This window comes from Mobula birostris, chromosome 32, assembly GCF_030028105.1.
Source record: "Mobula birostris isolate sMobBir1 chromosome 32, sMobBir1.hap1, whole genome shotgun sequence".
Classification (NCBI taxonomy): Eukaryota; Metazoa; Chordata; class Chondrichthyes; order Myliobatiformes; family Myliobatidae; genus Mobula; species Mobula birostris.
In genome coordinates this window covers 22,182,801-22,210,587 of record NC_092401.1, presented here as the reverse complement: position 1 = coordinate 22,210,587, position 27,787 = coordinate 22,182,801, and the positions used below count along the sequence as shown (strand labels likewise).

At 43.4% G+C, this 27,787-nt stretch overlaps 1 protein-coding gene and 1 long non-coding RNA gene across 3 annotated transcripts in view; one reads left to right on the top strand and one right to left on the bottom strand.

Annotated features, from left to right (window-relative positions):
- Positions 1 to 27,787, bottom strand: part of LOC140191294 (adhesion G protein-coupled receptor E3-like) — a 133,526-nt gene that overhangs the window by 8,648 nt on the left and 97,091 nt on the right. The window contains exons 6-14 of one of the 2 annotated variants that reach the window (XM_072248568.1): positions 26,864 to 26,950; positions 23,804 to 23,978; positions 19,312 to 19,431; positions 15,831 to 16,018; positions 14,919 to 15,089; positions 10,017 to 10,211; positions 8,413 to 8,648; positions 3,299 to 3,365; positions 995 to 1,086 (exon numbers count right to left, since the gene is read on the bottom strand). In XM_072248568.1, the coding sequence (XP_072104669.1) occupies positions 995 to 1,086; positions 3,299 to 3,365; positions 8,413 to 8,648; positions 10,017 to 10,211; positions 14,919 to 15,089; positions 15,831 to 16,018; positions 19,312 to 19,431; positions 23,804 to 23,978; positions 26,864 to 26,950 (1,331 nt within the window). The remainder of the gene's footprint in view (positions 1 to 994; positions 1,087 to 3,298; positions 3,366 to 8,412; positions 8,649 to 10,016; positions 10,212 to 14,918; positions 15,090 to 15,830; positions 16,019 to 19,311; positions 19,432 to 23,803; positions 23,979 to 26,863; positions 26,951 to 27,787) is intronic. The other variant, XM_072248569.1, reaches the window with a different exon arrangement.
- On the top strand, positions 306 to 27,173 carry LOC140191296 (uncharacterized). The gene is made up of 3 exons (XR_011883809.1): positions 306 to 569; positions 4,746 to 4,822; positions 24,118 to 27,173. It is a non-coding gene; the product is annotated as an uncharacterized lncRNA (long non-coding RNA).

The following is a 27,787-nucleotide window of genomic DNA, read 5'->3' as shown; positions in this document are numbered from 1 at the left end:
TGAGTTTATTGCTCTATACCAGGAGACCAAAGCAGAAGCAGGAATAGCGTACTGGACAAGGACTCAGGCCTTGGACTAGGCTGGGACTGGACGTGGTACCTGGATGCACCCGGGACCGGGACAGGACGTGGTACCTGGATGCACCCGGGGACGGGACAGGACGTGGCACCTGGATGCCCCCGGGAGTGGCGAGCTCTAGACTCGGCCCGGGAACGGTAGACAGCGGCTCTTGATTCCCCCCGGCGGGTTAACCGACGGACCCGCCTCAGCGAGGACACTTTGCAGGCTTGCTTTGGCGAGGTAACTTGACAGGGTTGCTCCGGTGAGGAGAGGCGAATTACTGGCGCTCGCTTCGGACGGAGACTAGGGTTGCTCCGGCCAGATGACATTGGCTCGCTGTACCTTTGGCGACTTTGCAAACGCTCTCGCACCGAACAGCTGAAAGCCGGAGACTATAAACTGCCGGTTCAGCCGAGAGTAAATTGCCTCTAATTACCAAGCCGGAGGGACAAGGGAAAAGAGGGAACCGAAGGGAAAAAGGGAGTCAACGGTCTGGATCGTAACACAAAGTAAGTAAATTTAAAGAGACCCCGAACCAGACCATGACACACATCGTGAAACATAGAACAGAGAACACGGCACAGTACAGACCCTACAGCCCATGATGTTGTGCTAAACTTTTAACCCACTCCAAGATTAAGCTAACCTCCCACACAGGGCTTCATTCTACTTTTATCCATGTGCCCATCTAAGTGTCTTTCAAATGCCCCTAATGTACCCCCTCTACCATCACCCCTGGTAATATGTTCCACCCTCCCACCACTCTCTGTGTGGACAATTTACCTCTGAGCTCCCACCGCCCACCCCCCGTACTTTTCCTCCAATCACATTAAATTATGCCATCTCGTATTCGCCATTGTTGCTCTGGGAGAAAGATGCTGGCTGTCCACTTCATGCCTCATATCATCTTACATACATCCATCAAGTCACTTACTTGGTTTCCTTCAGCTTCGACACCTCCTTGTTGCGCGAGTTCAAATGGCGTCTCAGTAAGTAGAGAGTCGCAAATAAAAGGACTGTATTGACCTGGAGAGAGAGAAAGAGAGAGTGTGAGAGAGGGAGTGATTGCAAGAAAGTGTGTGTGAGAGAGAGAGTGCGAGAGAATGATGGAGGGAAAAAGCCAGAAAGAGTGAGAGAAAGACTGACTTTCATGAGCAAGGCAGAAAGGATCTCCCAAATCCCGCACTCAATTCACCCCTCCTACTTTCCATTCTCACTCACTGACACTCTCACTTACTTCTCAATGATTATTGGCTTTACCCGTGACACTCTCTCTTTCTTTATCTAAAATTCTGCTTGTCCCCACAGAATTCTGGAGGAACTCAGCAGGCCAGCAGTATCTATGGAAAAGTGTTTTGGGCTGAGACCCTTCAGCAGTTCTGGAGAGATTTAAACTCCTTCAGGGTAGCCATACCTGGAAGGGACTCAGCAGTGTAGTAATCAAATTCTGGAAATCGAAGCAACACACAGAGAATGGTGCCAAAGGGTCTTGGCCCGAAATGTCGACTGTACTCTTTTCCATAGATGCTGCCTGACTGCTGAGCTCCTCCAGCATTTTGTGTGTGTTGCTTGGACTTCTAGCAACTGCAGATTTTCTCTTGTTTCTGCTTATCCCCCATGTCTTCCCCTCAGACTCTCCAGTCAAACATTTTGGAAAACCAACATTCTTCCAGGGGGTGGGATTTTCCACAGAATCCTGATGCATTGGGATGACTAGGAAGCCCAGGAGAAGAATTAAATGGGAATTGTTCACCCTCAACCACTATGATGAGTCATTGGGATCTATGAGCTGAGAATTCCAGGCCAGAAGATTGGGAAGCAGGCCCCCAGTTTCTCTGCTTCTTTCCTCCATCCTGCCCTAAATCAAAGGCCCGGTGCCCCTCAACCTGCTTATTCCTCCTTGCTGCTCCTTTTAATTATGCAGACAAACACAACCAAAACCTAGGCCCACCCTACTTAGTGATAAATAATAGGACATTGAAGATGGTGGAACGAGATACCAGACTTTAACAACAGGAACTTGCTTTTAGATCAAAATCTTTCACCATCTCCAAAGTGATTGAAGCATTTTACAAACTGTCCCAACACTTAGGGTAAAGTTCTATCTAATCCGCAAATGTGCCAATGTCTCAAAGGGATGAAAGCAACCATGAAGGTTCCATTATCACTGGGCCCAGTGCACACACGACTCAGAGGGGACCGGGGGGGGGGGGGTTGAAATGATGGAGAAAACTACCCAGGATGTGTAGGCTGGGTGCATCCTTTGTGTTGGTCAGTGGCTGGTGTTCAGGATAACACAGGGTTGGGGTTGATAGGGTACAATGGCTCAGGGTTAGGAGAAAGGGTTGTGAATTTAGTGGGCTCCATCTTGGGCGCTAACCTACAAAGTACCCAGCACATTTTCAAGGAGAGATGTCTCAAAAAGGCAGTGTCTATTATTAAGGACCTCTAGCACCCAGGGTGTGCCCTTCTCTCACTGTTACCATCAGGTAGGAGGTACAGAAGCCTGAAGGCACACACTCAGCGATTCAGGAACAGCTTCTTCCCCTCTGGCATCCGATTCCTAAATGGACATTGAACCCTTGAAAACTACCTCACTTTTTAAATATATATTATTTCTGTTTTTGCATGATTTTTAATTTATTCAATATATGTATATAATTGATTTAATTATTTATTATTATGTTATACTTTTTTCTTCTACTTCTTCTATTATGTATTGCATTAAACTGCTGCTGCTGGTGATAATAAACCTGATTCTGATTCTGAAAGCAACAGATCAGAGGTCAAAGGCCAGCCCCTAGGTCAGAGGTGCGATTGACACACACACCTGAGGGCCAGGTTCACTGATATTTCTTCAGTTATCAAATGTGCTGACCACACTGAGTGTCAGACACATTAATATTGAGAGGACACCAATGCTTCTCACAGTCCATGAGTGATTCGTGAGGGGTTGTGACACTGGACACAGCCCCTCAGCAGAGGCACCACCCCTGACTGTGATCCTTCCCCACTGAGCTTTTGGAGTGTCTGCACCAAGTTTTAGTGCATCCCCCAAACTCGTCCTTCTCAACACTGGGCACTGACACTCCAGTGCACAGTGATATCTGGTGTCTGTGAACCCTGGGCATAGAGACAGCACCATGTGGACACACACAGGGGACTGAAAGTGAAGCACACAACAAGAGAGAATCCCGGTCTGGAACGGTTGCAGTGCAGAGAGAAACAGGAAGCTTACCAGAATCACGAAACAGACTGGGCCCTGGAAACTCCAGTTAAACCCCAACTCGTGCTTCAGCCAACAGCTGTGAGGATGGAAGAGATTCGTGACTGAGTGGCAGTCAGTTTATGAAATACATTGAGAACGTCAGTGGATCTACAGTGCAGGAAAGCGGCAGCCAATCTCTGCATGGCAAGATACCAAACAATAACAGTGCGCTGATGACCGATCAATGCCATTGGTTAAGGGATGTTGGCCTGAATTTGGGGGAAATGGCCTGCACTCTCCTTTGATATAGTTTGTTGGGATAAGTTCTGTCCGTCCAAAACTACAGACAGGACTTGACTCCGCATTCTCCTCCAATGACAGCAGCAGTGACAATGTGACTCCTTCTCAGCTCTGCAGTGGAACTCAATCTCTGTCCACAGAGTTGGGCATCTGTCAGTAAACTGGGAGGGCAGAGCCACCTAGCACAGGAGAGGATTGAGAAGGACAGGGAGGGGCACCACCCCATTTCCCTCCCTGCTCCACATGCAGAGACCAGGGTTGATAGTGACCAAGTCCAACAGCATCAGGCAACTGGTATTTCAACAGAAGCCTTGTTTGCCTCTCTCATTGTGGTCAATCCCGGAAGAAGTTGAGGGAATGATTAGCCATTAGCTGACCAGTTCTGCAATGTTCTGTGATGCTGGGATCTCAGCCAGACTCACTTCTGCAGGTCCCTAAATGGAGATCAGTGGGATCTTTTCTTTCTTTTTCAATCTTTTTATTAGTATCGTAATGATAAAGATTAACATAACATAGTAATCATACAAAGTTATTGGATTACATTATTGTAATTATCATATATAAATATAAACCCAGTTAATACATGGATATTAAACCTCCCAATCTTACAGGATACAAATATTATATATAGACAAATTAACATGAAAAAGGAAAAAAGAAAAAAATATATATACCCCCCAAAAAAACTAATCTAACAAGGTAGACCAACTAAACCACAGAAAAAAAAAGACATGGGCTGTTATGAACCATAAAAAAGAACCATTAGTGTCATTGACTCTGCTCCCCTCAACATATACTAAAAATGAATAGAGTAGGCTTGGAAAAGGTCAAATTACATTATATGGAAGTATTGAATAAAGGGCCTCCAAGTCTTTTCAAATTTAATAGAGGGATCATAAATAACTCTTCAATTTTTTTCTATTATTAACCTCCTCAATTGAAAATCAATTAATGAAAACCAGACGTGAGTTTTATATACATAGTGATAAGTCGGGTAAACTACTAGCTAATCAATTGAAAACTGATTCGGTTAAACATCAAATTATTAAGATTTGTAAGCATGATGACAGTTTAGCAGTCAATCATGACGAGATAAATAAATCCATTCAAGAGTTTTACACCTCTTTATACCATTCTGAATTTCCTCATGTCCTAACATTATGCATGTCTTTTTAAGGAAATTGAATTTTCTGAAATTATCACCAGAAGAATGTTTAACATTAGAAACTCCGATCACGGATGAAGAAATAAAAGGTATTATTTCCTCTATGAATTCTGGCAAAGCACCTGGTCCAGATGGTTTTACAGTGGAATTCTTTAAGTTTTTTTCTTCTATTCTTTTGCCTTGGTTGTCTAGAGTTTTTAAAGAAGCAATCAGATTAGGTAAATTACCACAATCATTTTATGGAGCTTCTATTTCTTTAATTCTTAAAAAGAATTAAGACCCTACTGATTGTGCATCATATAGACCGATATCTCTGTTGAATGTCGATTCAAAGATTTTTTCTGAAATATTAGCAACTGGTTAGAGAAGGTATTACCTCAAATTATCTCTGTGGACCAGACTGGATTTATTAAAAAACATCATTCATCTTTTAATATTAGGAGATTAATGAATATTATTTATACTCCATCACTTACTACTCCAGAATGTGTTATTTCAGTAGATGCTGAGAAAGCTTTTGACAGAGTTGAATGGTCATATTTATTTACTGTGCTTGAGAAATTTAATTTTAGCCCAATATTTATATCTTGGATTAAATTGATATATTATACCCCTGTAGCTTCAGTTTTTACCAATAATCAATGATCTCCCTTTTTTCGTTTATTTCGGGGTACTAGGCAGGAATGTCCTCCTAGTCCATTATTATTTGATATTGCCCTTGAACCTTTAGCAATTGCTATTCGAGATTCACCTGACATTCTTGCTATTACCCGTATAATGATACATAAGGTATCATTATATGCAGACAATTTGCTATTATATATCTCTAACCCTGAGAAATCCATTCCTGCTGTTTTATTCTTGTTGGCTCAGTTTAGTAATTTTTCTGGTTATAAATTAAACTTTAATAAGAGTGAACTATTCCCCCTAAATATGCAGGTTCCAATTCATGGATGTTTACCATTTAAATTGGTTACTGATTTCTTTACATACTTAGGGGTTAAAATTACAAAAAAGCATAAGGATTTATTTAAGGCTAATTTCATACCTTTAATTGATCAGATTAAACTTTTGTTTACTAAACGGTCACCAATGTCTCTATCATTGATAGGTCAGATTAATGCTATCAAGATGATTATTTTACCTAAATTTTAATATTTATTTCAAGCGGTGCCAGTTTTTATTCCAAAATCCTTTTTTGATAAGGTTGATTCTAAAATCTCTTCATATATATGGCAGAATAAAAATCCTAGGATAGGTAAAAGATACTTACAGAAATTTAAAAAGGGGGTTGTCTGGCATTGCTGAATTTTAGATTTTATTATTGGGCAATTAATATTTGATATTTAAAATTTTGGTCATGGGACTTGGACATAACTTCAAGTCCACACTGGGTAAATTTTAATGTAAATCTTTACAAGGGTTTTCATTGGGTTCTATTTTAGGGACCTCGCTTCCCTTTTCTCTTGCTAAATTGCATAAACAAATGGTTCACCCAATAGTAAAATATACTTTACAAATATGGTTTCAATTTTGAAAATTTTTTGGGTTGAATCAATTTATTCTAGCGAGTCCTATTATATCTAATTTGTTTTTTTAACCCTCTATCATGGATCAAGCCTATTTGGCTTGGAAAACTAAAGGTGTATTAAAATTTTGTGATCTATTTTTGGATAATTGTTTCATGTCTTTTGAACAATTATCTAACAAATACAATTTGCCTAGATCCCATTTCTTTAGATATTTACAGATCAGATATTTTTTAAATACTGTTCTTTCTACCTTCCCAAATTTATATTCATCGGATATTTTGGAAAAAGTTTTAGGTTTAATTCTTTTTCAGAAAAGTGTAATAGCAAACATTTATAGTGTAATTATGAAAATACGTCCAGACGTATCTAATAAGGTTAAGATTAATTGGGAAAGAGAACTTAAGATTACTTTACCTGTTGAAAAATGGGAAACCATTCTTCAATTAGTTAATTCATCCTCTCTATGTGCTAAACATGTGTTGATACAGTTTAAAGTAGTGCATAGGGTTCATATGTCGAAGGATAAATTAGCTCGTTATTAATCTCATATAAATCCTATATGTGATAGATGTCACTCCGAGATATCTTCTTTAACTCATATGTTTTGGTCATGTCCTCTTTTAAAAAATACTGGAAAGATACCTTTGATATTATTTCAACTGTTTTGAGCATTGATATACAACTCCACCCTATTACTGCAATTTTTGGTTTACCAATGATAGAACCAAATCTTTTAATATCTTCAGCTTGTTGGATGATTGCATTTCTTACACTAATGGCCAGAAGATCCATTTTGCTGAATTGGAAAGAGGTCAATCCCCCCACCACATTTCACTGGTTCTCTCAAACTATGTTGTGTTTAAATTTAGAAAAAATTTAGAGATCAGTGGGATCTCAGGTCACTGTAAACTCTCCCCTTTGATCACAGGTCAACAGGCTGCCGAAGTGGGTGGACACTTGTTGGATCAGGGTGTAAAGACTGTGGACCTAGATTAGGGAAATGGGTTCCAGTCAGCCTTGATTGGTAGATGCTTTGAAATGCCAAATGGTCTCCTCCTGTTGCCTCTATTATTCCTAAGATTCTCCTCCTGCCTCTAGCCAGTCTTAGACCTCTCAATGGTACAGCAGCTGAGATCAGTTGGAACAAGATCTGTCAGGGTGTGAAGTCAAATTCTTTCCAGTCTCGGGGAATATCTCAGACAAGATCTACAAAAACCTTTTTACAAGTTTCAACACAGCTTCCTACACCTCTCCATGCGTCTCCACCTGGAGAATTAAGTTGTTCATCCATCGTTGACGTCGATGAGGACCTCGACACCATAATGATGGTGTTGAGACTAGCGCGTGATTTGGATTTAAGTGAGGGAAAGTTGTGCAGCGTCAGCCTCACTCTCTCTTCCCAATTCCCATCTGGGTCCAGTGGCAAGACAGAGTCTAGACGGCTGGAGATGGGACTAGGTGCAGTGGATGACCAGGACATCTTCTGTGTCTTGTCCTGCTCTACACGTTCCACGACGCTTGCAGAGACCGCCTTCTTGACCGTTGGACCTGCCATTGGTCTCGTCCGCTCAATCCACCGGAGTCTGTCTTCACATGCTGGGATAGACAACTCCCTATCTCACCGAGGGTTTGAGACCCGTCGGCTACCCTCACCTGGAGAATATTTAATACAGTATTATCAAGGTTTCAGATGAAGGATATCGGGTGAATTTTATGCTTTGCTCTCAGAGCTGGTACAGGACTCAGATCACGTCCTGCGTTAGGGCAGTGGTGCAGCCAATTGCGCCGCTGCCTCCAGGGACTCGGGTCAATCCTGACCTTGGTTGTCGTCCAAGTGGAGTTTGTGTTTCGTCTCCATCACCTTGTCAGGATTTCCCTTAGAGCTCCGGTTTGATCCCACATCCCAACGGTGTGGTATTGACAGTAAATTACCCCTTGTTGTGGGTGGGTGGGGAAGCATCAAAGGGAAGTTGATGGCCATGTGTGGGAGGATAAGATTCAGGGTAGAGGGAGATAAGGAGAGGCCAATGGGACTGATGGGCTAAGTCCACAGGAAGCTAGCATGGACCTGATGGACCAAATGGCCTCTTTCTGCGTTACAGTCAGTTGTATCACTCTATCACATTTCCTTATCATTTAATACTCACGCAGTTTCTGTTCCATAGCCTCCGGGGTATATTGCCGCTGAGATAATGACTATCACAGCAGGAACAGCATAAGCAGAAACGTACAGGTATCTTCGTTTGATGATATATGTGCGAGTGTAATTGGTGACTGTCAGGTTTCTGGACATAATGAAAAGCTGCAAACTGTCCAGGAACATCCAGACGAAGACGGCAAGGAAGAGGTAATGCCGACACCCGGCAATCAGGGCGCACACAACCTAAAGAAAGAGGTAACACAGTGGATAGTGGGCAGCTCGGGGCAAAAGCAGAGGGCAGTCAGAGACAGGGACGCAGGCAGGAACATGCAGAGACGGGTCAGAGACACACAGACGGTTACACACAAGTGGAAAGGAACAGAGAGAGATAACCACAGCTAAAAACATTCACACAGGCACAGAGAAAAACACATGGCATCAGAAATGGACTGACAACCTTTTCCAGCTCCCTCTTACCTCTTCTTTTCTCCTCACCTGCCCATCACTTCCCTCTGGTTCCCCCTTCCCTTTCTCCCCTGATCCACATTCACGTCCGATCAGATTCCTTTCTCTTCAGCCCTTTAACTTCTTTACCTCTCACCTCCCAGCTGCTGTATTTAAACACCCCCCCACCCACACTCCTTCCCCCTCACCTCATTTCACCTCTCACCTGTCAGCTTGTAATCCTTCCACTCTCCTCTCCCTCTGATTCTGACTTCTGCCACCTTCCTGTCCAATCCTGATGAAGGGTCTCAGCCTGAAATCTCAACTGTTTATTCCCCTCCATGGATGCTGCCTGACCCACTGAGTTTCTCCAGCGTTTTGTGTGTGTAACTCAGCGATACAAACACAGAGACTCTGACATAAATCAGTACACAAACACCTGTACACAATGGAAGAGATAATCTGCAAACAGAAAGAACACGGTAGTGATATACACCAAAGATTTATTAATGAGTAGTAATTTCGTGATAAAATTAGAATAATACAGAAAGGAGATGGAGGAACTCCAAGGGTCAGTAGGTATCTGTGAAGGGACACGGACATTAGACGTTTCACATTGCCTGACCTCCTCTGTTCCTCCAGCTCCTTTGTGATTTGCTCCAGATTTCCAGTGTTTGCAAACTCTTGTGAGTCCATAAACTTGGAACAACTTTGGTACTTTTTACAAAATATTTTGTTGCAGCTCCAGATCTGCAAAGTGTGCTGATGTCACTCATTCTCCAGTGACTGGGAAACTCAGTGACGGGGTTAACCCACTGCACCCCAGGATGAATGTGAATGAGGAGGTTTGGAGTGTCCTGTGAGGTCATTGGGCAGGAGGGCAGAGGGAGGGAAAGGGCAACATTCTGTGGTGACAAGACCGTGGGGTAGGGGTGAGTCTCCAATGCTCGGAGACTTTGGCTACCATTGCAATGAGCATCTGATTAAAGGAATGGCACGCTGGTCATGATGAGCCAATGGGAGGAGAGGACACCAGAGGAGAGTGGTGGGAGAGCAAGGGCTGAGATCCCACTACACCCACGTTAAGTCTGGCTTTGCTGCAGAATTTGACCAACTGCACATTCAGAAGCTCTGTGAGAATTAGAGGTGGTAATTTGGTTTTCTTACCGGCTGTTTAATCCACATCCCGATCAGAAAGATGAACTGTGCCAGGAAGAGGGTGATACTCAGGTGCTTGTGAAGATTGGTGTTAGCATTCTGGATGGATTTGCAGTTGACAAATACGGCGATAGAGGTGGCGAGGCAGAAAAGGGAGATGATGAGGCCGATGCAGGTGATCACCTTCAAGTGCCCGTCGTCAGTCTGCAAGCACAAAGTGGGGAACCACGTTCAGGAATCAGCTGTGATAGAGTCTCCAGGGACAGAACATAGAACATAGAATAGTACAGCACAGTACAGGCCCTTCGGCCCACATTGTCGTGCCGACCTTCAAACCCTGCCGCCCATATAACCCCCCACCTTAAATTCCTCCGAATAGCTGTCTAGTAGTCTCTTAAATTTCACTAGTGTATCTGCCTCCACCACTGACTCAGGTAGTGTATTCCACGCACCAACCACTCTCTGAGTAAAAAATCTTCCTCTAATATCCCCCTTGAACTTCCCACCCCTTACCTTAAAGCCATGTCCCCTTGTATTGTGCAGTGGTGCCCTGGGGAAGAGGTGCTGGCTATCCACTCTATCTATTCCTCTTAATATCTTGTATACAGTACCTCTATCATGTCTCCTCTCATCCTCCTTCTCTCCAAAGAGTAAACCCCTAGTTCCCTTAATCTCTGATCATAATCCATGAGCATCCTGGTAAATCTTCTCTGTACCCTTTCCAATGCTTCCACATCTTTCCTATAGTGAGGTGACCAGAACTGGACACAAGTGTGGCCTAACCAGAGTTTTATAGAGCTGCATTATTACCTCGCTAACACCCCGTAAGCTTTCTCAACTACCCTATCTACCTGTGAGGCAACTTACAGGGATCTGTGGACATATACCCCCAGATCTCTCTGCTCCTCCACACTACCAAGTATCCTGCCATTTACTTTGTACTCTGCCTTGGACTTTGTCCTTCCAAAGTGTATCACCTCACACTTCTCCGGGTTGAACTCCATCTGCCACTTCTCAGCCCACTTCTGCAACCTATCAATGTCTCTCTGCAATCTTCGACAATCCTCTACACTATCTACAACACCACCAACCTTTGTGTCATCTGCAAACTTCCCAACCCACCCTTCTACCCCCACATCTAAGTCGTTAATACAGATCATGAAAAGTAGAGGTCCCAGAACCGATCCTTGTGGGACACCACTAGTCACAACCCTCCAATCTGAATGTACTCCCTCCACCATGACCCTCTGCCTTATGTAGGCAAGCCAATTCTGAATCCACCTGGCCAAACTTCCCTGGATCCCATGTCTTCTGACTTTCTGAATAAGCCTACCGTGTGGAACCTTGTCAAATGCCTTACTAAAATCCATGTAGATCACATCCACTGCACTACCCTCATCTATATGCCTGGTCACCTCCTCAAAGAACTCTATCAGGCTTGTTAGACATGATCTGCCCTTCACAAAGCCATGCTGACTGTCCCTGATCAGACCATGACTCTCTAAATGCCCATAGATCCTATCTCTAAGAATCTTTTCCAACAGCTTTCCCACCACAGACATAAGGCTCACTGGTCTATAATTACCCGGACTATCCCTACTACCTTTTTTCAACAAGGGGAAAACATTTGCCTCCCTCCAATCCTCTGATACCATTCCCGTAGACAACGAGGACATAAAGATCCTAGCCAGAGGCTCAGCAATCTCTTCCCTCGCCTCATGGTGCAGCCTGGGGAATATACCGTCAAGCCCCGGGGTCTTGTCCGTCCTAATGTATTTTAATAACTCCAACACCTACTCTGCCTTGACATCAACATGCTCCAGAACATCAACCTCAGTCATATTGTCCTCACCATCATTAAGTTCCCTCTCATTGGTGAATACTGAAGAGAAGTATTCATTGAGGACCTCGCTCACTTCCACAGCCTTCAGAGTTACTGTGATAGAGTCTCCAGGGACAGCATTAGACAGAGTTTAAAAATGCAAACACGAGGAATTCTGCAGATGCTGGAAATTCAAGCAACACATATCAAAGTTGCTGGTGAACGCAGCAGGCCAGGTGACATTTCTAGGAAGAGGTACAGTCGACGTTTCAGGCCGAGACCCTTCGTCAGGACTAACCGAAGAAAGAGCTAGTAAGAGATTTAAAAGTGGGAGGGAGAGGGGGAGATCCAAAATGATAGGAGAAGACAGGAGGGATAGGGATGGAGCCAAGAGCTGGACAGGTGATTGGCAAAAGAAGTACGAGAGGATCATGGGACAGGAGGCCCAGGGAGAACGAAAAGGGGGAGGGGGGAAAAAGCCCAGAGGATGGGCAAGGGGTATAGTCAGAGAGAGAAAGAATGTGTGTATATAAATAACGGATGGGGCATTTACGGAAGTTAGAGAAGTGAATGTTCATGCCATCAGGTTGGAGGCTACCCAGACGGAATATAAGGTGTTGTTCCTCCAACTTGAGCGTGGCTTCATCTTTACAATAGAGGAGGCCCTGGATAGACATGTCAGAATGGGAATGGGATGTGGAATTAAAATGTGTGGCCACTGGGAGATCCTGCTTTCTCTGGCAGACAGCGTAGGTGTTCAGCAAAACGATCTCCCAGTCTGCATCGGGTCTCGCCAATATATAAAAGGCCACATCGGGAGCACCGGACGCAGTATATCACCCCAGTCGACTCACAGGTGAAGTGTTGCCTCACCTGGAAGGACTGTTTGGGGCCCTGAATGGTGGTAAGGGAGGAAGTGTAAGGGCATGTGTAGCACTTGTTCCGCTTACAAGGATAAGTGCCAGCAGGGAGATCAGTGGGGAGGGATGGGGGGGACGAATGGACAAGGGAGTCTCGTAGGGAGTGATCCTTGCGGAAAGCAGAGAGAATGGGAGGGAAAGATGTGCTTAGTGGTGGGATCCCGTTGGAGGTGGCGGAAGTTATGGAGAATAATATGTTGGAGGCTGGTGGGGTGGTAGGTGAGGACCAGGGGAACCCTATTCCTAGTGGGGTGGTGGGAGGATGGAGTGAGGGCAGATGTGCATGAAATGGGGGAGATGCGTTTGAGAGCAAGTTGATGGTGGAGGAAGGGAAGCCCCTTTCTTTAAAAAAGGAGGACATCTCCCTTGTCCTGGAATGAAAAGCCTCATCCTGAGAACAGATGCGGCAGAGACGGAGGAATTGCGAGAAGGGGATGGAATTTTTGCATTCCCCCCCCCCCACCTTTTCCTTCTCCCTGGGTCTCCTGTCCCATGATCCTCTCATACTCCTTTTGCCAATCATCTGTCCAGTTCTTGGCTCCATCCCTCCCCCTCCTGTCTTCTCCTATCATTTTGGATCTCCCCCTTCCCCTCTTAAATCTCTTACTAGCTCTTTCTTCAGTTAGTCCTGACGAAGGGTCTCGGCCTGAAACTTCGACTGTACCTCTTCCTAGAGATGCTGCCTGGCCTGCTGCGTTCACCAGCAACTTTGATGTGTGTCATTAGACAGAGTTACTGTGATAGAGTCTCCAGGGACAGCATTAGACATGGTGATCACTGGTGGTACAAAGCAATTGTGCTCACCGCTACAGTACCATGTCATTCACATCTAATACCGTACTGTATCCTTGGCACAACTAATTCAGGTAGGATTGATACAGTGCCACCCATAACTAATACCGTACCATAACCTTGGCACGACTAATAAAGGTCGGAGCAATAATTGATCTGCTGGAGGATCTCAGTCCTGATACAGGGTTCGGACCTGAAATTTTGACAATTCCTTCCCCCCCTGCAGATGCTGCTCGACCCATTAAGTTCCTCCTGCAGATTGTTTGTTGCTCCTCAGTCCAGTGTCTGTGGTTCCTCGAGTATCTGTAATAAGGGTAGGAATTACAGAATGAATGGTGAGGACCTGGTGTGTGGGGGAACAGTGTGTAAAGTCAATGTATTCCTGAAGGTGTAAATAAAGGTTGCTGAGGCAGTAAAGAAGGCATCGGTTACTTCCTGCATTAGTCAGGGAATAAAATATATAAGTACAGTACAGGCATGAAATGGTAAAACCTTAAGCAACCTTGTCTAGACCACAGCTAGAGTACTGCTGAGTGATTTGCTGGACCTGTTCTCTGTAACTGTGGCTACGTCATTTCCTGAGAAATGCTGACAGAGGGACTCCCCCTCTTACAAGCCTCCTGCCAACATTTGGCGGTTTCCTGTCTCCCTCTGCACTATGGGAAGTTGTCATGAAAAATATCAGTGGAGAGGGTGAAGAGGTGATTCACAAAGCCCTAGCACACCCAACCCATCCTCATAAGACATGCTTTCCAATCGTAAATCCCCTCTGAAGCCTCTCTAAATCTTCCACATCATTCTTATAGTGAGGCAAACAGAACTGAACACAATACTCCGAGAGCGATCTAACCCACAGTTATATCGAGTTGGAATATTCCTTTGTGGTTCTTGAACTCAACCTCCCCCGGGCCCATCCGACTAAGGAAGGCCAACACCATATGCTTTCTGAACCACCTTTTGACTTGCATGGTATCATTGTTTTGATTTTCTTGGAGCAGAGGATGCTGACAGAGCATGGAATGAATAGATACTGGGCAAATTTACACCATAGCAGAAGTGTCGAAATGCAGACAGCAGAGGTTGAGAGGAAGGGGTATGGAATTTGAAGGGATTTGTGGAAGGATTGTTTTCACCCATTGGGACACACTGCCTTGAGGGGGTGGCAGAGGCAGGTGCATCACCACATTTCAGCGACATCTAGAGGAGGATTTGTATCACCAATATATAGAAAGCTACAGAACAAATTTTAATGTAGATGACCCTTAATGGTCAGCATGGAGAAGGGTCTGTTTCTGTGTTTGTGTCTCTTTCAATCTGACTCTCTTCATTCACCCCTTTTTATCTGACTGCAGATTTTTCTATTGAATGATTTCTTACCTCAATCTTAATTGGAGCCATTAAAATAGCAAAGCTTGTCAGGTGGTTACACTGGCAGATTACATGTGTCTGATTGGAATTGATCAGTTCACAACCATCAGATTTCCAGACACTGTTCTTTTTGGTATTACTCCAATAGACACATTCTGGCTCTTCACCGACTTCCTTTTCCTGTTTCCAGATAAGGACAAATTATTTTAACCATTATTGAAAATATTCTAATAACAAGTTAAATATTCACAGCCACAGGACAGGAGACACTAGTTGGAAACAGAGCGAAGCTCCATCTACATTGTCTCATCAAGGTTGTGAAGTGCAGGGCAACAACGTTAGAAAAGATTACCTTTATTTGCCTCATGAAGAGAAAACCTTTGAAACATACAGTGAAATGTATCATTTGTATGAAAGACCAACACAGTGTTTGATAAGACCCATGTGGTCACGAAGAGAAAGTACAAACTCCTCACAGACACTGGCGGGTCTTATTGCTGGCACGGTAAAGCGTTATGTCAACCTCTCTGCTACTGTGCAAACTCGATGGCTGAATGCGTAATTACAGTAATGCAGCAATGGGTATTTTCCTTTCAGTGAAATGGTGGTTGTACTTTGTAACCAGTTACTCAATGACCTGAGAAATGACAGCAAGGGGCTTCTCCTCCTCTGTGTCTCACTACCAATCTCTAAACAATCCCCCGTCTCTCTCAGATGAGGGATCTCCACCTCCTCTGTCAGGCCCCACTGAGTAATGGGGACTGGAAAGGCCACCATAAACTGACCTGAAATGGCCCAAACCCAGTTTCCATGGAAATGTTATACCTAAACCCAGGCTCAGTGCCTGTTCAATCTCCCAGTTTGCATTTTAGCAGGAAGCTCATTTTCAATTGGGGAACATCACAGATTGTACCTACAAACCTGGTTGAGTTTCAGAGTCAAATTGAACTTTTCCTTCAGATTAGATCTGACAGCTTTGTTGCTGATGGTGGCAGCTATCACCTTGGAGTTTAATGAGACATTGTTCTGAGATGGACGTCCGCCTTGAATCTCTTGGTTCAGCAGGGATTCCAAGTCTTTGAATACAATTAAGGAAACGGCCTGAAACTCTGTGGAGATAATAGATCAGCCTTTGGTGAATGTGGAGAAACATCACTGAAACACACCAGCAACTGGATATAAAGGCAGGTCAACACAAAACACACCCATTGCTGTAGCGCTTCGTAAGTCTTTGAGTATTAAAATCAGCTCTCAATGGGGATGGACAAGGAGATCATCATGTGGGCTGCCTTATCGTGGATGGTGTTAAGTTAACTTGTGTTGGTTAAGCTATACTTTTCCAGGTAAGTGGGAGTCCATCACATTCCTGACCTGTGTCTTGTGGATGGTTCAAAATCTGGAGATCCAGAGAAAATGGTGCCTTTCTGGGAAAGAAGATAAGACCATAAGACAAAGGTGCAGAATTAGGCCATTCAGCCCATCGGGTTTGCTCCACCATTCCATTATGGCTGATTTATTATCCCTCTGAACCCCATTCTCCTTCCTTCTCCCCTTAAATGTTGATACCTTGCTAACCAGAATCAGAATCAGATTTATCATCATTGGCTTACGTTGTGAAATTTGTTTCTTAGGACATTAGTACATTGCAATGCATAATAATAACAGTAATAATAATAAACCTTTAAATTACGATAAATAGTATACATACAGAAAATTAAATTAATTAAGTAGTGCAAAAAGATAGTATGAAGTAAAACGGTAGTGTTCGTGGTTTTATTGTCCATTGAGAAATCTGATGGCGGAGAGGGTCCTGAGAGGCTGAGACTGTGTCTTCAGGTACGTGATTCTGCGTCGTTGATGGTAGCAATGGGAAGACAGCATGTCCTGGGTGCTGGGGGTCCTTAAAGACAGATGCTACCTGTTGGAGCATCACCTTTTGAATGTGTCCCTGATGGAGCTGGCTGAGTTTTCAATATTCTGCAGCTTTTTCTAATCCTGCACAGTGGCCGCTCCATACCAGAGGGTGATGCAACCAGTTAGAACGCTCTCCACAGAACATCTGTAGAAACTTGCATGTGTCCTTGGTGACGTACCAATTCTCCTCAAACTCTGAATTACACATAGCCATTGTCGTGGCTTCTTTGTAATTGCATCAAAATGGGTCCAGGACAGACCTTCAAAGATGTTGATACCCAGGAACTTGAAACTGTTTACCCTTTCCACTGATGACTCCTTGATGAGGGTGAGTGTTTCCTCAACTTCCCCTTCCTGAAATTCACAATCAGTTCCTTGGTCTTACTGAAGTTCAGTGTAGGGTTTTTGTTGTGACACCACTCAACTAACTGATCTATCTCACTCCTGTGCACCTCCTCATCTTCGTCTAAAGTTCTGTCAACAATAGTTGTGATGTCAGCAAATTTATAGATGGAATTTGAGCTGTGCCTAGCCAAACAGTCATGGGTGTAGAGAGAGTAGAGCAGTAGGTAAGCATGCATCCTTGAGGTGCACCAGTCTTGATTATCAGCAAGGAGGAGGTTATTTCCGATCTGCAATGACTGTGGTCTCCTGATGAGGAAGTCAAGGATCCATTTGCAGAGAGAGGTACAGAAGCCCAGATTTTGGAGTTTGTTGATTAGAATTGAGGGTATGGTTGTGTTGAACGCTGAGCTGGAATCAATAAGCAGCAGCCTGATGTAAGTGTTGCTATTATCCAGGTGATCCAAGGCCGAGTGGAGAGCCAGTGAGATTGCATCCTATTGTGGCGATAGGCAAAGTTTATTCTATTTTATTTAGAGAAACAGCATTTAACAGGCCCTTCTGGCCCTTTGTGCCTTGCCACCCAGCAACCTACTGATTTAACTGTAGCCTAATCTCAGGACAATAAACTACTAACCGGACTGACTTTGAATGATGGGAGGAAGTCGGAACACCCAGCGGAAAGGCATGCACACACAGGAAGGAATGTACAACCTTGCTTCCAAAGGACACTGGAATTGAACTCTGAACTCTGATGCCCAAGCTGTCTATGCCAACTGCTATGCAACCATGGCACCCTCACAACAGGTCCAGGTCCTTGTTTAGGCAGGAGTTGATTCTGGCCACGACCAACCTCCCAACGCACTTCATCATGGTAGATGTGAGTACAACTGGGTGGTAGTCATTGAGGCAGCTCACCCTGCCCTTCCTGGGCACTGGTATGATTCTCACCCGTTTGAAGCGGGTAGGAAATTCTGACTACAGCAGTGAGAGATTGAAGATGTTCTTGAACTCCCCCACCAGTTGGTTGGCACAGGTTTTCATTTCCCTACCAGGCACACCATCAGGCCCTGAAGCCTCTTGAAAGCTGTTTTGATGTGGTCCTCTGAGACAGAGAACACAGGGTCACCAGATGCTGCAGGGATCCACACAAGCATAGATTTATTCTCTCTTTCAAAGCCATTCATGACGTTAGGTTTTTCTTCGGAGAAAGTAATAGCTTGTAAATCTTGTCAGAACTGACGTGCATTTGATTCCATCTCTAACTTCAATTAGCATGTCTTTTCTCTTTTAAAATAGCCTTCTGTAGGTCATACGTGGACTTCTTGTGTAGTTCTGGATCACTGGTCTAGAATACCACATATCTAGCTCTCAGCAGTCTACAAATCTCCTGGTTTATCCATGGGTTTTGGTTTGGTAATGTCCAGTATGTTCCTGAAGGCACACCCTCATGATTCCCATCTGAGTCGCATGCAAAGCGTTGCCACTTATCAGCACCATCATGAACCTGTCAAGCCCCATTTTAAATATACCCAATCACTTGGCCTCCAGAGCCTCTGACTGAAGAAATACCTGCACTCCTCTATTCCAAAGAGATGTCCTTGTATGCTGAGGCTGGGCTCTCTGGTGCAAGACTCTCCCTGGCCTTTCAACATTCGACATATTTCAGTGAGATCCGCCCTCATTCTTATCATCTCCCTCATACGTTAACCCTTTCATTCCCACAATCATTCTATTGAACTTCCTGCTGACCCTCTTCACGATTAGATGAGCAGATATCCGGAACCTAGCAAATATCTGTCAGTCTGCAAACTACATACTGAGGTCTCTCAGATTAATACAGAGTTTGATATCATAAATTTGATCTTAATGTTGATTACACATGGATTAAAAACAGTGGCCAAGCACTGCTCATTCTGAACTATGTTTGGTTTCTACTCAAGGCAGAATTATCTTCACTGAGGATTACACAATAAGACCAAACACAGCAGCATATGTAGGGGAACACAGACTGATCCCACAGAGTAATAGTTCAGTCAACAGCTTGGGCAAGGTAGAACATCCCCTGTGAATGAGTCTGTAAATCACTGGTCAAACTCATTCTTATACCATGTACACAAGCATGGGAAAGAGACAGAAAATTTACCAGTGTTATTTTCTCCAGCAATGGTTCTCCAGTAAATTTCGAAGGAATTATTCTGAGTTTCCAATATCACCAGTTGGTCTGCACTCACATTGTTCCTTTCAGGCACCATGACCTTAAGAACTATGAGGAAATGCAAAGTAAAGTGAAGCATTCAGTGGCAAAAAGGATGTTCTCTCTCACTCTCTCTCTCTCTACCTCTGCTGATAACTCTTTAATTAATGCCTCTCTGAAAGGTCTTGTTCAGGCATTCTGAGAATCTCATCTGATGGATACAAGTTGCAACTGGGCTTTCTTGGGCTGAGTTAGCTTATTGTAGTAAGAAAACAATTAGTCTCATTTCCTAGAGAACTGAGAGAAAATACTCTTCACTGTCTGGTGGCACTGATCAAAAGCAGGTAAAATGATAAATTCTGGCTCAAATATGTTAGTTCATCAGGTCTAATATCTTACCAGCACTTCTTATCTATGGCACAGACAGTGATCTTGACTCCTTGCCAGAGGTAAGCCATAGAAACCATAGAAAAACTACAGCACAGAAACAGGCCTTTTGGCCCTTCTTGGCTGTGCCGAATTATTTTCTGCCTAGTCCCACTGACCTACACATGGACCATATCCCTCCATACACCTTCCATCCATGTATCTGTCCAATTTATTCTTAAATGTTAAAAAAGAACCCACATTTACCACTTCATCTGGCAGCTCATTCCATACTCCCACCACTTTCTGTGTGAAGAAGCCCACCCCCAATGTTCCCTTTAAACTTTTCCCCCCTCACCCTTAACTCATGTCCTCTGGTTTTTTTTCTCCCCTTGCCTCAGTGGAAAAAGCCTGCTTGCATTCACTCTATCTATACCCATCATAATTTTATATACCTCTATCAAATCTCCCCTCATTCTTCTACGCTCCAGGAAATAAGGTCCTAACATATTCAACCTTTCTCTGTAACTGAGTTTCTCAAGTCCCGGCAACATCCTTGTAAACCTTCTCTGCACTCTTTCAACCTTATTAATATCCTTCCTGTAATTTGGTGACCAAAACTGAACACAATACTGCAGATTCGGCCTCACCAATGCCTTATACAACCTCATCATAACATTCCAGTTCTTATACTCAATACTTTGATTAATAAAGGCCAATTTACCAAAAGCTCTCTTTACGACCCTATCTACCTGTGACGCCACTTTTAGGGAATTTTGTATCTGTATTCCCAGATCCCTCTGTTCTACTGCACTCTCAGTGCCTTACCATTTACCCTGTATGTTCTACGTTGGTTTGTCCTTCCAACGTGCAATACCTCACACTTGTCTGTATTAAACTCCACCTGCCATTTTTCAGCCGATTTTTCCAGCTGGTCCAAGTCCCTCTGCAGGCTCTAAAAACCTTCCTCACTGTCCACTACACCTCCAATCTTTGTATCATCAGCAAATTTGCTGATCCAATTTACCACATTATCATCCAGATCATTGATGTAGATGACAAATAGCAATGGACCCAACACGGATCCCTGTGGCACACCACTAGTTACAGGCCTCCACTCTGAGAAGCAATCTCTCTACTACCACTCTTTGGCTTCTTCCATTGAGCCAATGTCTAATCCAATTTACCATCTCTCCATGTATACCTAGTGACTGAACTAACCTCCCACGCGGGACCTTGCCAAAGGCCTTACTGAAGTCCATGTAGACAACATCCACTGCCTTCCCTTCATCTACTTTCCTGGTAACCTCCTCGAAAAACTCCAATAGATTGGTCAAACATGACCTACCACGCACAAAGCCATGTTGACTCTCCCTAATAAGTCCCTGTCTATCCAAATGTTTGTAGATTCTGTCTCTTAGTACTCCCTCCAATAACTTACCCACTACCGACGTCAAACCTACCGGCCTATAATTTCCCGGATTACTTTTTGATCCTTTTTTAAACAATGGAACAACATGAGCTACTCTCCAATCCTCCGGCACTTCACCCGTAGACAGCGACATTTTAAATATTTCTGCCAGGGCCCCTGCAATTTCAACACTAGTCTCCTTCAAGGTCCGAGGGAATTCCCTGTCAGGTCCTGGGGATTTATCCACTTTAACTTGCCTCAACATAGCAAGCACCTCCTCCTTTTCAATCTGTACAGTTTCCATGATCTCACTACCTGTTTCCCTTAATTCCATAGACTTCATGCCAGTTTCCTTAGTAAATACAGACGCAAAAAACCCATTTAAGATCTCCCCCATTTCTTTTGTTCCGCACACAGTCGACCACACTGATCTTCATGAGGACCAATTTTATCCCTTACAATCCTTTTACTCTTAATATACCTGTAAAACCTCTTTGGATTATCCTTCACTTTGACTGCCAAGGCAACCTCATGTCTTCTTTTACCCCTCCTGATTTCTTTCTTAAGTATTTTCTTGCACTTTTTATACTCCTCAAGCACCTTATTTACTCCCTGTTTCCTATACATATCATACAACTCTCTCTTCTTCTTTATCAGAGTTGCAATATCCCTTGAGAACCAAGGTTCCTTATTCCTATTCACTTTGCCTTTAATCCTAACAGGAACATACAAGCTCTGCACTCTCGAAATTTCTCCTTTGAAGGCTTCCCAGTTACCGATCACAACCTTGCCAGAGAACAACCTGTCCCAATCCACGCTTTTTAGATCCTTTCTCATTTCTTCAAATTTGGCCCTCTTCCAGTTCAGAACCTCATCCTGAGGACCAGATCTATCCTTGTCCATGATCAAGTTGAAACTAATGGTGTTATGATCACTGGAACCAAAGTGCTCCCCTAGTGAGGATTCCCGCTCCTATATCAGGAACACTGAAGTTTCATGACTTTAGTCTTTTTCTCAACTTCAGAACATCTTCCTAGATGTTATTTTTGAGGTGTGGTGGAATTAACATAAAAGATGATTGAGCTACTTTGTGTTTGGTTACCATGCTTAGAGGGAGTGTAGAGAAGATAGAGCAGGAAGATGCAGTCGATGAGGAACATCAGATCCATTGCCAGACCAGAGAATGTGGCCTTGTTCTTCTTTAGCAGTGAAGGTTAAGAGATAATTTGATAAAAATCTTCAAGATTGTCAATAGTTTGGGCAGAGTTAATGAAGAGAACGGTTTCCATTGAAGAAGGGTGGAGAACCAATAACCAGAGGTTTAAAGGTGACTATTGTTGAACCAAGGCTGCCAGGAGAGAAGCCCTTTCCACACAGTGAGTGGTCGCAGAACTCACTGTACAGATGGGAAGTGGAGCTATTTCATCATGAGCTTTCAAATGGGTAAACGCATGGAATGTTGGAGAGAAAATAATTACAGGGCTATCGAGAAATGGGATGATCAGACTGCAATGTTCCTGTTGAGACCTAGCATGGGTTCACTGGGTAAAATGGCCTTCTGCACAACGTTTCTATGATACTACACTGTTGGTGAATACTTTGGAGTAGTTTGTTTGCAGACAGTGAGGTCACAAAGAAATTAAATAACTGATTATATAATGTGAATGAGGGTTTGTGGATAATCTTGTCTGGGACTTCTGGTATAATTCTCCTGGTCTTCTATGATATAATGTCCTGTATTCCCACCAACAGAACAAATGACAGAATGTCCCATGCAAAATCAGGCAACTCTGACTGTGTGGTACCCCCTCAGCCTAGACATTGTGCTCAACAGACAACAGTGAGGGTGAGGGTAAATTGTGCAAAACATGAGAGCGGACACTCACAATCAGTGATGTGGCATGTCTAGATCAGATTAGATTAGATTCAACTTTATTGACATTGTGCTGAGTATAGATACAAAGCATCTAACCAGATATGCAAAGAATAGTGTTACTTACAAAATAACTGCGAACGAAAAGTAAGTGCTACAGCACACAAATATAAAAGTACTGAGACAGTACAATATGGGTACAATACTGCTTAGCGCTGTGATGTGAGGTTCAGTAAGGTCACAGCCTCAGGGAAGAAGCTCTTCCTGTGCCTGCTGGTGCAGGAACGGAGGCTCCTGTAGCGCCTACTGGATGGGAGGAGAGTAAAAAGTCCATGGTTAGGGTGAGATGCATCCTTGATAATGCTTTTTGCCCTGCCCAGGGAACGTTTCAGCACAGCCTTCCAAAGCAACCTCATGAAATCAGAAATAAAAGCAGAAAATGTTGGTAAATTCAGCAGGTCAGGCATAAACATTAGAATGAAAAATGGTTAATCGCTTCGGTGTGAAACATTAACTATTTATCTTTCCAGAAATGTAGCCTGAACTACTGACTACTTCCAGCATTTTACTTTCTTCCACATTGTAGCTTGATTGATTTTTAAGCTTTAGAAATATTAAATGAAGATTTCTATCAAGAGCCCACATATTAATCATTTTCAAAACCAGATGATTACTGAGAAAGTAATCTCCACATTTCCTCCCCTTAACTTGAAACCAGTTTCACAGACTCGATAACTAGCAATGAGGACCTTTGCTCCAGTGGTCATTGTTTCTAGAATCCAATACTTTACCAAAAGAGTTTGTTTCTATGGTCTCTGCCTTTGAACTGGATAGTTTCAGAGCAATCGCCATTGCCATGTTCTCCAAGAGGTCCACTGTGGCTGTTGCCACCTTCAGCCTTTGAGTGGTGTCCATGCTCTTCAGCCGGGAACTATTAAGAACACTGTTTACAAATGTTGTTATATCCTACAGATGAAAAGGAACACCTCATGAATTGAGAAGGAAAATACTACAGATGTTGGTTGTCTGGGAAAAAATGGAAAATGATGGTTTTCCAATGAAGGGTCATTGAGCAAAAACATTAGTTTTGTTTCCCTCTCCACAGATGCTGCCTGACCTGCAGAGTCCAGCAATCGAGGCTCGAAGAACAGGACTGAAAGAGACTGAAAAGGGTTGTACACTCCACCAGACCTATCATGGTACAACCCTCCCGATCATTGAGGACATCTTCAAAAGGTAGTGCTTCAAGAATGCAGCATCCATCATTCAGGACTATCACCACCAGGGCATGCTCTGTTAGCATAACTACCATCAAGGAGGCAGAGAAGCCTAAAGTTGCACCATCAATATTTCAGGAACAGCTTCTTCCCTCTACCATCACATTTCTGAATGGTCTGCGACCCTCACTATTCCACTTTTGCACTATTTATGTTGTAACTTTAAGTTCAAAGTTCAAAGTACATTTAATATCGAAGTATAAATACTATATACAACCTTAAGATTAATTTCCTTACAGGCAGCCACAAAACAAAGAAACCCAGTAGAGCCCATTAAAAATGAAGACAGTCAAATTATTATAATAATTTGTTATGTCTTGTACTGTACTCAAAACAACAGATTTCACAGCATGTCAGTGATGATAGACTTGATTCTGTGATTCTCAACACTGAACTGACTCCACAACCAACAGACTCTCTTTCAAGGACTCTACGACTCAGTATTATTTATTTACATTTTTCATCATTTGCAAGATTTGTTTTCTTTTGCACATTGGTCATATGTCACCCTTCGTTATTTATAGTTTTTGATAAATTCTATTGTATTTCTTTATTTCCCAGTGAATGCCTGCAAGGAAATGAATCACAGTGTTGTATATGGCAACATATATATACTTTGATAATAAATTTACTTTGAACATTGGCAGCTCTTTTAGTTTTCCATGACTGCTGATTTTCCTGGGACTACTGAAAGCCTACCTTTCAGAAGTTCTCTTCTTTATGGAAGGATTTGTATCCCTTCCTGTTTTTATTCCTACTGCACTAATTGTTGAATCTTTCTCTACCTTTTTTCTCCCCTTCTACTCCACTCCCTTTTTCTCTCCCTTTGCTTTCCATCTTTGACTTCCTTTCTTTCTCCATTGCCTTCTGTTCCTCTGCTCCCACTTTCTCAACCCTTACTCTTTCTCTAGCTCTTCATGACTCCCTTTGCCTTTTCCGTTATCCTCGGGTAACCATCCCAGTGCAGACACTGTGTGGGCAAGAGCAATGAACATTGTCCCATAAAGCTGTCATTTCCAATCCTGTGCTGCTCTGGATGTTGGTGCATCTTCTGCAGCAACACACACTACAAGCTGGAGGAACTCAGTGGCTGTCAGGCAGCATCTACGGAGGGAAATGGAGAGTCAACATAACGGGTCAAGCCCTTTCATCGGAGCTGGGCTTCTGCGATTCTGGGATGCAAATGCATTTTCTGGTGTCACCTCATTCTACCCAGATTCAATGTCTACTTAGGACACCTGTATCTCCAGTACATCTGCTCAACTGCCCATATTACAGAGTGGCAGAAATACAAGGCACATCAGGCTGGCGGATGAAGAAACCCCCAGCGCATCTAGAAAATACGATGCCAACACTGAGATGGGATTGGGTTGAATCGCACAGATACAATGGGCAGAATGGCTTCCAGTTGTGTTGTGAATATCCTATGATTCCGAGAGAAAGGTGCTGTAAGGACATACCGCCATTCTGTAACACCCATGTGACCTAACTCCATTTGGTGACAATTCCCCCATCCCGTTACAACCTTCAGTAAACAAAATCCATCCATCTCAGGTTTAGAATCAATCTTTGACCCAGCATTGATGGGTCACTGAGGAGTGTTCTGAGTTTCCACCACCATCTGAGTGTACAAGTTTTTTCAAATTTCACACTGAAAGACATGGCTCTAACTTTCAGACTCTGCCCACTAGTTCTGGATCTTCCTCTGCTCTCCCTACCCCATCCACACCCCACACTCCCTCCCTTCACATCTGCTCCTCTCTAGCTCTGTTTTCCATAATACACAGATCATAGCACAGTACAGCACAGGAACAGGCCATTCAGCCCACAATATCTGTGCTGAACATAATGCCAAATTAAAACGAAGTCTCTTTGGTATCCACATGATCTATATCCCTCCATTCCCTGAAACTTCAAGTGTTTATTAAATAGTGTCTTAAACACCACTATTACCACCATTATGTCTGGCAGCCTGTTCCTGACATCCAACACTCTGTGTAAAAACCTGTCCCACACATCTGTTTTAAACTTCCCCACTCTCACCTTAAATGCATGTCCTACAGTATTTGGCATTTCTACCCTGGGAGGAAGTTTCTGACTGTTTACTCTATCTATGCCTCTGTCACCCTCTGCCTCTGATGCTCCAGAGAAAATGACCCAAGTTTGCCCGTCTTCTTTTAGATTGTAATGTGAAAACAACAAATCACCTTGCCAGTTCTGGCAGAAAAAAATCCCCCCCCCCCCCCCCCAGTACTGTACTTTTTAGATACAGTATCTTTGCCTCTCTTTCTGACAATGTATTCAAGATCCTCTGGTTGAGGAAAGTATCTGATCAACTTCCTTCCCAACTTTCTTCCAAATACTTCTTGTCCATTGTTACTGATATTTCTGGAGAGGTGAAAAGACCTTTATATATCCTCAGTGCTCTCTGCTCCAAGAAAGCCAACTTTATCAGTCATTCCTCAGTCAAAATTTTCCTGACTATATCCTTGTAAATACCCTCTTTACTCTCTCCACCTCAGGAACACACCATTTTTACCACAGGATAAAATTGTTGGGCTTCTAATTCCTTACCCTGGTATCGTTCGTCCCACTGAAATTCTGACAGATTTTATCATGGTAGCAATCAGCTAACTTCAGTACATCTTCTGCAGAGTTTAACTGGGCAGAGGAAGAAGACAACAGTTAAATGTACTAGGACAACCAAACAAACAGAAATAATCAAGAGTAACAAGCAATCTGAAAAAAATAATGTCTGAAGATGTAGCCTCTAAAATAAAGTCTGAAAATGAAGCCTTTCACAGGCGACTCTGACATAGTGTCGAATGGCAACTCTTATTGGAGGTCATGGTGTCAATGAAAGGACACCTCTGAGCATTGAAAAGCAGCAAGCAATGGCAGTCTCAGAGCATTCCAACATGCTTTATAGGGTCTGGCAGAACTGTGGTACAGATCTTGGCCAAACTCTCCAGAGCCATGGACCAATGATCAGCTGATCGAGTTGAAATTCAGTCATGAGTTCAGACAGCTTGGAAACAGGCCCTTCAGCCCATTGAGACTATGCTGACCCTCAAACTCCCATTGATGCTAATGTTAAACTCATTCCTTTATATTCTCTTTACATCATGATAGAGACATTTAAGAACTCTTAGGTAAGGACAGGAACGTGCAGAGGATCATGGATATGGACGTTGTAGGCAGAATGGATTAATTTATTTTGGTGTTTAATTACTAGTTTCCACCACCATTTTGTGTACAAGTCTTTTCAAATTTCACTTCTGAAAGGCATGGCCCTAACTTTCAAACTCTGCCTTCTTGTTCTGGACCTTCCTATGCCCTCTCTACTCAGTCCACACTCCCTCCCTTCACATCTGCTCCTTTCTAGCTCTGTTTTCCATAATACACAGATCATAGCACAGTACAGCACAGGAACAGGCCATTCAGCCCACAATATCCGTGCTGAACATGATACCAAACTAATTCTCTTCGATACCCACA